This window comes from Lepisma saccharinum, chromosome 21, assembly GCF_977018435.1.
Source record: "Lepisma saccharinum chromosome 21, izLepSacc3.1, whole genome shotgun sequence".
Taxonomy (NCBI): Eukaryota; Metazoa; Arthropoda; class Insecta; order Zygentoma; family Lepismatidae; genus Lepisma; species Lepisma saccharinum.
Genome location: NC_139249.1, coordinates 19,345,719 through 19,358,044, shown reverse-complemented (window position 1 = coordinate 19,358,044; position 12,326 = coordinate 19,345,719). Strand labels below are relative to the sequence as shown.

Below are 12,326 nucleotides of genomic sequence, written 5' to 3'. Positions count from 1 at the left end.
TGGTTGCCTCAATCTCACAGTATGTCACATGAGGATCTTGCTGTATTAGGTTTTGCACAGCATCAATGTTTTCTTGAACAACAACTGATTTTGGACGACCTTCGCGAATCTCATCGGTGAGCGAATGGCGGCCACGATTAAATTCGTTATACCGGCGTTTCACAGTGGCAAAGGATGGGGCTTCATCGCCAAATGTGGAAGTAAGTTGATCGATGCACTCTTGTCTTGATAATCCACGTCGAAAATCGTAAAAAATCATCGCACGAAAATGTTCACGAGTTAATTCCATTTTATTGTTGTCGTGCGATCTCCAAGGCAACATAAACAACACAAATGAAGCTATTGACAAAACATTTGAAGTACGTTATGGTCAATAATGCCAGACGATTCCGTGCAAACGTCAAATCGCTCCTAACTTCAATCAGTGTTGCCAAGGCTCAAAATATAAATAGTGACCCTCGTACTAGTGATTTTCCAGTTTGAAAACTATGAATAGGCATTGCAATATTTGAATAATCTGAAGTTGTAATGTACATACACAACTAACTTACATTGAATGTGCTCAGTAATATTTCTGATCTTGTGCAAATGCTATTCTAAGTATTTGAGTAGTTACATAAAGAATGAAGATGACAGGAGAAGACAGACAGACTTGAATCTAGTACCCAAACTGGAGACCTATATAGGTGAACTATCTTCTCCGAAATCAGTTGAATTTTTTCAATGCCTACAAATTTCTTTCATAATCAAATGGATATAAATATGTATATTACACTGCAAAACTGATATTTATATGACCATGAAAATGTCATTTATCTTCGTTAACTTTATACTGTGTGTAAAATAAATATACAGTATAATTACAGAGAGAACACTATCCAAAGATGATTTTCTTCATTAAAAATTATTACATTGCAATAAGTATAACAAATTAAGCAAAAACTATACGTTATATAATCAGGGTGGTTACTCACCGGGAATTCCTTGAATTCCAATAATTCTGCATGAATTATTTGCTCCGGGAATTATAGGAGAATGATGCATGAATTTTTCTCCGTAGACGTGAAAAATTGCAACCATCATTAATCCAAATTGCATTGAATTTATCATATTTATAAATGCCACGAGGCAATTTTTTCAGTTTATTTTTTATTTTTATCGAGGATGGAAATTACAAGGCTGCGTGGAAAATAATACAGAATTTACTTTGTTAGTGTCCTGTGCAGAACCATCTATCTTGACAGATGGAAGATATAATATCTAGAGGTTGTTTAGGTAAATTTGAGTTTGAATTCTTGAACAATTAACAATTTTTTGTAGATGTGTATATTCTGTAACATTTGTGACTTGTGCTTGTAGATATATTTAGAGTCTGAGTACATGAAATGACACCTTAAATCAAATATTTTAAATGTATGTACCATTTAATTGAATTCAATTAGAATTTTTGGATACATTGGAACCATATATTATTAATATATTTGTGTGTGGTGAGATGCGGTAATATGTAAGGTTGAAATAGAGGAAACATCTGCTTGTAGCCTTGAATCTTTGGAAAGGTCGCCTGGAAAACCGAGAATTATTCTTGAATTTTATCATGGTCCTAGAGTGGCCACCCTGATAATGTAAAACTCAAGTTTTGTAGGAAATTTATATAAATTCGTATCAAATTCTGATTGACAAGTGTAGAGCATTTTCCACTTAGGTATAAATCAAATCATTTTGCTGAACACGCACAGTGAATTTTAAGAGATCAAATCTTCCATCTCAAATGACGAATGTTCAGTTTGTTTTTATGAAAAGATTCTGCCTAATATTACAAGTTATTCTGTGAAAAGAGAAATGCTTTTTCAGAACTTTAGTTTATGCATGAAGTACTCAAATTTCAACACTCAAATCGGATGTCAAGTGTTTCGTTTTGCTAATCCTTCTAACTGTAAATGATAAGTTGTTTTCTGTTATTACAGGTAACGAGAATGAAGTGTTTATTACAGTGGCACTACAGCTAACTGCTTTAAAATAAAATGAGAGAAATGTTATGTAAGCCACTTTTTGATGAAGATTGTTTTAATGGACAGATTAGAAGTGTTGCTCTACTTTCCACTACAATTTTATATTACTTTCATTTTTGTTGACAAAATTATCTTAGAGGAAGATTTTGAAGAACATTTTTGTTTCGTAAGGAGGACTGTACAGGAAAAGCATCAATTTTTTATAACTGCATTTATTGTTTACTAGCACACACAGGAATGATTGTTTTATTGCCGAGAAATATTTTATGCCATTTGCATCAAAATTTGATATCTGCATTTATTGTTTGCTAACAGTTGAAGAGAGGAAAACTTCATTTTATTTCTGAAGCAAGTGAGCAGATGCCAGCTTGATTTTTGTTTGTTTATGTACCTTCTTCAACTATTTGTGTGTACTTTCTTTAATAGAACTCATTTGTACTGTGTTAAGCTGAAGATGAGAGGGAAAAAATAGTACCTGATTTTATTACCAAATTTGAAAAATAAATGTGTCAAGTACATTAACTGTTATATTTTTTGTAGTATTTAAACTGTTCGCCCTATACGAAGTTTCTTTTCCTCTTAATGGGCACAAGTCACAATGTATGTACTGCAAAGTAAATCATATGGGGTGAGGTTTGAAATGTAATCCAACCCGTGAAAGCCGTAAGGGTCATAAACTTTCATTTATCTGTCTGGACGCGGATGGGAATATTTTTGAAACAGATATAGGTTAGTACTGTGAGAATGTGTATCGTAATTATATAAATTGTGTACAGTTTTAAAACCAATCGTGAGATAATACAAAAAAATTTGCATAAGTAGAGTAGTAATACTGTAAGAAAGCAGTTGGCTTCTAGCTAGACCTTCTTTTTTAATGTGAGAAGGTGTTGCTAAATCTCACAAATTTCATAAGGCTTTCCAGGTCTAGCTGTTCTGTCTAGGATTACTGTAAAATGGGGCATACACTCGCCACCAGATCACTATATGTAACCAAATGTAAACTGCCACAGCAGTTGAGAAGAGGCCAGTCCTTGAAAAGTGCTGTTTATTGCATCTCCAGATGTGTGTGTTGTGCTGTTACAATTTCAATACTCTAGATGGCAACACTATCTGTGAGGACTTGCATTTATACTGTAAATGAAGATTGTTATCTGCCAAGATATGCTGTCACTGCTTAACATACTGAACATAATCAGAATAAAAATAGTAGTTGGTATTATTTATAGGTGTCGAAAAACCTGTGATATGTATGTGTATGATATTGGTGATTTATATATTATGACTTGACAGAGGATTTGTGCGAACTAAAAACAAGCAAAATATGCATTAAAATATCCAAAAGAAAAAATGAACGTGACGAGCAATTACAAAAATAATTCTACTGCTTTCCTACACAACACAAAGAAAAAGTAAAACTGCTTTAGAAAGAAGACCCAGTATGTCAAGCAATTCATTTTTACTGAAAATGTTACATCAAAACATCTTGCGGTAATTCATATTGAAATATTCAACTAGGATTATTTCTGTATTTACTACAATTACTTTTCTACATTGATTTGTACACACTAGTCTCGGCACATAAAATCTCCAACAGGAGCCAATTTCAGTTTGGAGACGTAGGTACTACTTCTTTAGTTTGACTGGAAAAGTTAGTAACTAAGTATTCTTATCTTGTTCTAACAATTATTACAAAATATGACTTTCCGGCAACAACATAGCACTTCTCCCTATGTCCATCAACAGTGAGGGTACAGAAGTACCCCATTCATCTCTTCCTACCAGATACAGGTCAGAATTGCAACATCCAGCCATGGCTACCAGTGTTTATGTAGACCTAGTCAGTTCAGAACTCCTGTCACGGACCAAACATGTCTCGTGCTATTGCTGAAGACACTGATTCTGAATGATATGTTTTTATGCTGTGCTGTACTGCTGACACACACTGTTTTACCCTCCAATTGTCCATCTTGAACCAATCTTCACAGTGTGGTACTACCTCCCAACTCACCATGCAAATGCACCACGAACGAAGCAAATCTCAAACATTCCCATGGCCCATCCTTTACAAATACAAAACGAGACATAAACGTATATTATATTCATTCTTTTTCTGCTTAAACTTTAGTAGAATTGCATGTGCATTACCTCACGAATAGACACAAGGTACAGACTTTGTGTATCTAAAATGGACTGAAATAATCATTATAATTTTCTGCAGAGAAAATAAGAAAAGTGATATGAATTCAGAAACTGAAGTAAGCTACCAAAACTTAAAAGGTAAATGAGAACATTAAGCAAGGTAGGAGAGCAAATTAATGTTTTGTGCCATATCATGAAGGACAGCAATTTTAAATATTAAGCTAATATTCTTAGACATGGCAAAAGTTATTTCCATAATTATTGCATTACACTTGTGAAAGTTCTCTCATAAGTAAAGCAAAGCTGCATAGAACAGTGTTTCCTAACTGCCAGGCTGCTGCCTGATACCAGGCTATGAGAGGTTCTCCTGAAGTTTGCGACTTGCAGCCTGAGCTGACAACCACCTGGATAAATGACCTTTCGTTCAGCGTTCACCAGCGATAAGAGTAAATCCTTTCTTGCCAGTCGTGATGATTCGAAGCTGCTGATAGGGGACGGTCACTCATGCAGCCTCCAAATATGAATTATAACAATGGGGCAGTTCTCGAATTAGGACCGAAAGAGTGAAATGAGAGTATACCAAGTAAATTTAAGTGAAATTCTAAATCAATGCTTGCAGTATGTTTAAAGGTGAAATTGCTAACAAGATCTAGAGTAAATGGAATTATGAGATGCAAGATTCCAACTGAATGAATGGTCTAAACTACATGCAGTAATTAGAGAGTATACGAGTTTTAATGTATGCACTATTTTTGGCCTTGTAAGAATTGTACCAACAGTTTGCTTAAAAATAGATCTCGCTCGAAAAGAAACTATGGTAGTTACACAAAGGACTAATGTGATGTAAAGTATAGCAATGGTTTGACTTTTACGCTCTAAACCGTATTCATTATCTTTGAGGCACATATTTTTGGTAAATTAAAAAGCAAAATTTCGGGTTCAAAAGCGGCAAATAAAATAAAATTTTGGTGTTATAGCAGTGAAAAATCGGATCAAAAGCAGCATATAAAATCACATTTTGGTTTTAAAATTGTAACCATAATCCTAAATTTGATTTAAAAACTGCACTCATTACACAAAAGTAGCCTAACCTAACATGAGTTATCCCTTCTAATAGCAGATTTATGTAGTTACCAGAGTATTAAGTTTATTCCTGTATAAAGAGGTCCATTTTTTCTTAAGTATTTACTGCAGAATTAATCAATTTTCGTGAAGTGCATAACTCAGGATAATTAAAACTTCCAGAAAGAGTCTCTCGTCGGTAAATAAACTCTAAATTTCGTGTTTAAAAGTCTATTTCACATTTTGCAATTCATTTTGCATCATTTTGTGACGAAACAGTGTAGGAAAATGCACCTCACACCTTTCAGAAACATTAAAAATTAACATTACAATATGTTATTTCACATTTTGTGTTTTTGTCAAAAACAAAATATACATGCCTCTAGAGGCCTCCCTGATGGCGCAGTGGTAGCCTCGTTGCCTTGTAATCAAGGCATCCCGGGTTCGATACCCGGTGGAGGCACATAGTGCTTCAGATTCCACTTTAAACTGTAGGGTCAGTCCCGATTAGCCTTACTGTGCGTAAAGTGGACTTAAAACACCAAATCAATCAATGCATACCTCTAATTATCTTATATGTAATGAGGAATAGCCACTTGCAATGCCTCCAATTTGAATACATTTTCACTTGTCCCTCAAAATTATGAGTGAAACCAACCCCCCCCCCCCCCCTTTCCTATTTGTGTGTGTCTGTTACTATTCATTTGTACGCAACAAAATATTCACAGCTTCATTGTCTACCCCACTATATAAATATATGTATACACACACACACAGTGTGTACATTTAGGTGAGCCCAAGGTAAGCTATGTTCGTGTATTGCACATAGGGGCTGTAGAGGTGAGGGGCCCTACACATTTTTTATTTCTGGACTTCATAATTAAGTAAACTTTCGTTAATTATTAAATATATCAAACCTTGGCATGATCTTATTATCCTTGTACCTGCAAGATAAATTTATTTTTTATGTATTGTTTTAATATGAATTCTGAGGTTTCTCACACAATTGAGCAAATTGAAAAATAATCATGTCATTTAATTACATTGGATTCAAATACTGTCTGCTATGCATACTTTATTTCCTATTTTTTTCTTTCTAGAAGGCATGCATTCTGCGCATGCGTCAGTTGTGGGAAAAAGGACAGCTTGCTCTGTGACGACATTCATGAGCACTTCTACATTCAAATTTCTTCATATAGGAGAAGTATTTATTTTACACGAGAGCGCTCAACTAAGCTTATATTACATTTCTTGGATCTGAAGTGACACATGCATCAATTGTGGGAAAGGAATTATTACTTTCTTTCACTTCAGATCCAAGAAATGTAATATAAGCTTAGTTGAGCGCTCTCGTGTAAAATAAATACTTCTCCTATATGAAGAAGTTAGAATACAGAAATGCTCATGAATGTCGTCGCAGAGCAAGCTGTCCTTTTTCCCACAATTGATGCATGCGCAGCATGCGTGCGTTTATGAGACGCCTCTGCCGTGCATTAATGTTTCTTTAAGGTTTATTTTTTTATAAAACATTAATGTGCTAACCTGGAAAATTGCAACAACTACAGTAATGATATACAGTGTTTCCTGCTTTCTTTTCATGTTTCAACTGTCCTAATAACACTTTTCATTAATAGTGAAAAACTTTCACATTCTCACCTCTTTTAGTACACTCCTGTTCAGATGAAGTGGCACATTCCTCAACTGTCCAAACCTCATAAAAATGTGCCACTGTATGTGAACTGTACGTGTCTGTTGCTCATATTTTAGCATAGTATATGGACTTTATTATTGCATGATATTAACGTAGTCAACCATACCTACGTGTGCGAAACTTGTATACATATTTTTTTCATGAAGCTGTAAACTATGATGAGTGAGTACTAAATTCTTTTCAATCATTATCCACACCTAATTTTTATGCAGGAGAAAAATAATTGAAAACTTTACTTAATAGTTTTTATATTGAACCATAAAATTCAGCTAATTAAATTACTCGGGAATAGATAGTTTCCAGGAAATCTGCCTAATTAAAGATTTGCCTTGCTTTTTGAGAATTAATTGGGCCTCATGTCTGGTAAACAGAAATACTGCAACTATAGTCTTCCAAACAATACTTTCCCATTGTTTAAACACTTTACTTCTGACTTCTTCCACTATTGGTGTCTCTTCTTTTTACACCATTGCATAATTCATATCCTACCATCTTCTTTTACTAACAGTTTTCATTCTCATCGATACAGATACAGAAAGAGACAATATGTGTGTACTTATGTATACAAACTTTTGGTTGGAATTTTTCTCATCCAGTTAAATACTTGCATACAGAAAAAGATACTGAATGGTGCAAAAGCCATACGTGTTTTAGTGGCCTATAATTTTCAAACTGAAAAACTCGAAATAAAACTGGTCACAGAATATGAGAAGAAAACTTTGAAGGTTTCACATGGAAATCTCTACTGAAAGCAATCCCCCCCTCCCCAATTCTTCATCACAATACGTCATTACGGACTTCAGATAATGATTTCTGATGTTGGTTTAAAGTAATGTTCAGGATGGGGCGGGGCTGCAAATATTGATGAACACTATGGGCAAAGTTGAGTACCATGCCATGAATGTGAAGTTCTTGTGCTTTTCTACAGCATTGATTCTAGTGGCATTAAAGACTTTAGGATTTGTCTTTTGATATTCAGTGGGCAGTTTCACTTTTGTTGCTTTCTTGAGTTTGAAAATTATGGACCGCAGAAATCCTGACAATAATTTGTAACCACTTTTTGTACAAAATATATAACAAGCAGTCTAGTTTTAAACCAACATAGGAAGTGACAGCAGCTCTTTATGAATCTGAGAGAGGAGAGTGGTTAGAAGAATTTACGTGAAAAAAATGGATTAATTAAAAACTGGAACAAGATAGTAGAAGAGGATATGAGTTCCGTGAAGTCAGGACAAACGGCCTGGTTATGACATGAAGAAAGTTTCGCGTGTGGGAATATACATTGTAGAATGGAAGACAACAGATAAAGGTGGATGTAATATTTGGAAGAGGTCTGAAAATCGTGGGAGGTGGACGGTGGTGGGAGAAGGTAGAAGAGACACGTGGTTATAGCAACAGGAAATAATCGGACAAGGCAAGTTAGCTACTTTATGAACTGTTTTCCTTGAGTTGTCATCTTTTCCCTTACTTGATTGCAGTTTCAGCTCGGTAGCTTTGATATGTCTATCTTCTACTAGAAAATTGGCATCACAATCAAGACTTTTATCAAGAATCTAGGCGATGGGGTGTACGATAAATCAATGTAATTGTTGAGAAATATCATCATGATCTGTAAAAATTAAATTTGATTTTGACTAAGGTACATCCTTAACATAATGCTGCTTGTTCACAAAAATATATATTTCTCCCCCTCTCCTAATATGCACACTCTCTCAGAGAATGCTAGAACTTATCAAAATTAGATGCTTTTGGAGTAACAATCTACTTTAAAGATTTGGACCTAGGGATGAATTTGGTTTGGAAGTTTTCAAATGTACACTCACCTTAATTAGTGCCACAATTCACTTCACATTTTTGTCCAAGATGCAGTTTGCCCGACATTATTTGACACTTTAAAGTAGAAATTTCTATTATTTCATGTAATTACTCTTCAGTTCTTCTTTGTAATTAATGTTAAAATGAGTGCATGAAAATTATGATGTATAAATTACACAGATATAGTAAATTTGCTCTCTGTACCAATCATAAGAATACTCGTATCTTGAACTACTTTTGGATTGCTGTGAATTCGGAGGTTTTTCTTGTCATTTCATTTTTGTTCTTGCCTTCCACATCTAAATTGATTATCTATGCTTAGATTTCAAGTACTAGACAGTACCTATAGTAATGAAGTAAAATTTGCAAAATAATTTCCCACCCTTTAGATTTTTTTTTAATACAGTAGAACGTCCTTTATCCACATTAATTGGGACCAAAGGTTAAGTGGATAACGATTTTTGCGGATAATCAAACATGTGTTTATTAACAAAGAAAAGCACGTACAGTGCATACGTATACAGTACAAGAAAACAAAAGACATGAGAAAATACTCATAATATATGTACAGTTGTGCCTAAATGGCGTGGTGCTAAGCACAGGGGAGCACTTTACCTTTTGTTGTGCCTAAATTACAGTCCTGTACCTGTACTGTGTTATGTGCTTTTTTGAATGTGCGTATAATTGACATGTGGATCAACGACGGTCTATTGTATATAATTTTGAAAATGAACACTAAAAACTGTGACTTGCGATGAAGTGTGATCGATATCCATCCATCTAAACTGACAAAATTATAGCGCAAATCTAGCCACACCCTCCTCTTATATATGACCACTTGCTATTCAGTGAATGAGAATTCTGTTTTAGACACACAAGCTTGTATGCGTAGAATCATTCTTGGAAGATTAAAATATATACAATATACAAGCAACATAAACTGAGCAGTCACAAGCCTCATCTTCATTCATCTATTTTTGTATTTTCTTGACATTGTGTACATTTCTTGTGTCCTACCTTTGTTGTCACTTTCATTCTTGTATATTCTGTGCTTGATTTTAAACTTAATTTGATGATATACTGAGGAGCAAGCCTAAGTTAAGTGATTGATTTATGTGCAAGATGAAAATATTGCCAGCTAAATTAGGTGTGCTTGTTATTGTATATATTTCTGAATTAAGTTTAAAAAAGTTTGCTGATTTATGCACAGTTACCAACTGACAACAGTTCTTGTAACTTTGCAACACTGGAATTGTGTGCCATAAATTGGATTTCTTCCCAAGCACTGCTTTTTTTGTTTTAATGGTGCTACACTTTTGATAAGTTAATTTAAAACTACAGCAAGAGTGTGGTAGGTTTGCATGGAAAAATTTGAATTTGATGAAATGTTCAAGTTTCCTCTACCAGCAAGAAACTGTAAGGGTACCAGAAACAATGTAGATATGTAAACATTTCAGTATTTCAAATTGATCTTGTTAGTTTATTTTTTTAAAAAATCCATTATTGCCACACAATTTTGGTCCAGAATCAGTTAACATTTTTGCATTGTTCACATGACATTTTGGTTCCAGAAAGATATGAATAAGCGTTGAGCACAGGTCGGAAAATAACCTAATATGCCCCTAGATTAAGAGGCAAACAGAATAATTTGTAAATATCATTTTCTTTTTCGTTTGCAGATAGTGTTTTTGCCCCTAAAGACATTGACTTGGAGAACGGAGACATAGATGACGACGAGAGAGAACTGGAAGCCTTCAAGAGGTTCTGCTTCAATTCTGTTCCACTGGAGAGGAAGGAGAAGGTGCATTTAAACATCAAAGATATTGTTTTAAAAAAGAAATCTGCCGTTGACTGCAGCTAAGAATTCCTATGGTGTAGTTTCCTGCTTCTGACATGATGAGTTTTCATATTTCTTTTAGGATATGATCAACATTGTGTTGTCTGGTGCAATCTGTATATTCATAGCAGTGTTGTTGTATTTGGTCCAATTTGATTTTTTGCGTGCGGTGCTTCTCAATGTGGCCGAATGATTTATTCCTGTTCTTTTGTATGTCCGCCATGCTTGTAGACACTACTGTTTAATTGTAATGAAATAAGCATATAGAAACTTTATATTTTGATATTTTTGTAACATGATGTATGAGGAGTTTAGAAAATTACACTGATGTTGAACGTAGTTTTCAGATAGGTACGATCTCAATTATAAAGTAATGAGGAGGTTCACAGAATGCATTGGAAGTCTAAATGAAGTATAATTTGTTCAACAATACTTTAAAAGAGCAGTTGTTACCTCAGCGAAAGGATTGTTACGGTAGTGGTGTTTGCTGCGTCATGAAATATTAAAGAATGTAAAAATTGTTGCTGTATTTTTTTTTTTTTTTTAATCATGCATGTAAATGCCATTTGCTCAGAATGAATTTGCAGCTAGACAGATTTAAGAATGTTTTTTGCATATATGAAATGATTGTTATTTGTGCTGCACAGAGTGCTTACAGCTTGATCCAAGGAATGCTGAACTCTCTAAGGATTGTACCAGTGAATTTTGACATTTGATTCATAATTTAAAAACTGAGTGTTGTAGCATGTTCAGGTTGGAATTATGGTTCCTTACAGTTCAATAAACTTCTTGCTGATTCCATTTTAAAATAAGAATTGTAATATGCAGATATGCACACTAAGCTTTTTCTCCCCCTCTGAATATTTTTATTTGCTGCTTTCCTTGCGTAATCGCAAATAAGTTTGTCACAGTAGGTGTAGAACTAGGGAATATATCTCCTCTGTTGGTATGGAGATATTAAGAATAATATATTTTAACAAAGCATATACTATTTAGTTGTAATTGTTTGATTACTGCATAGGATTAAGAAACAATGGTGTCTTCTGTCACTTGGATATGTGCGTGGGATCCTGTAATTTAAATACCTGCATTTGCAAGGTGTTATGTGTTTTTTCTTTAAAAAAAATTAAATATGAAATTACTGTGTAATTTTTGATAGTGGCAAATTTAAAATGCCATGTTTATGTAGTTGATGCTGTGTTGGAGGTAATGTATATGTATATATAATGTACCTTCTTTGTTACCCACTAATAACACGTGTAAGATGCAGCATCAAGCAGTATTGAGTGCTTGTTTCACAGAAACGAGCGTGAAGTGGCGTAGATTAGATTAAGGATAAAGGAAAAGAAACCACTTCATTGTTGATGTCTGTGGAAATGCATGTACTACCTTTCAAGGATAAAACATGACCCCTCCCCTACCCTCTTTTTTTACTTGTGAGGCTCTGATGGGGGCCAGAATTTTCCCTGTGTGAAATGTGTTTGTTATACCAGATCTGTCCAGTAGTTAACGAGGAGAATTACTTATATCCATAATAGATTAAAACTTATACAAAAATTACTCTTGTTGTTGTTATTTATCTGTAGTAGCATGGAGTTGAGGAGGGTTACAGTTAATTGCCCTAAAGCTATATGTACACGATCAATGAATTATTGGGTTGGCAACTAAGTTCCCGCCGTTTTTTTTAATTGGAAAAATCTCCATGACATTAAATACGTTTGGCACGAAGGTGTACATCATGCGAAAGAGA

The 12,326-nt window shown here is 34.3% G+C and overlaps 1 protein-coding gene across 5 annotated transcripts in view; it reads left to right on the top strand.

Annotated features, from left to right (window-relative positions):
- Nucleotides 1–12,116, top strand: part of LOC146004410 (protein FAM193A-like) — a 78,769-nt gene extending 66,653 nt beyond the window's left edge. For 4 of the 5 annotated variants that reach the window (XM_083143254.1, XM_083143251.1, XM_083143255.1 and 1 more), the window contains one exon: nt 10,419–12,116. In XM_083143254.1, coding sequence (XP_082999380.1) covers nt 10,419–10,600 — 182 coding nt within the window. In that variant the 3' untranslated portion in view covers nt 10,601–12,116. Of the gene's footprint in view, nt 1–1,967; nt 2,531–10,418 lie in introns of those variants that run through there. The other variant, XM_083143253.1, reaches the window with a different exon arrangement.
- The last annotated feature ends 210 nt before the right edge of the window (nt 12,117–12,326 follow it).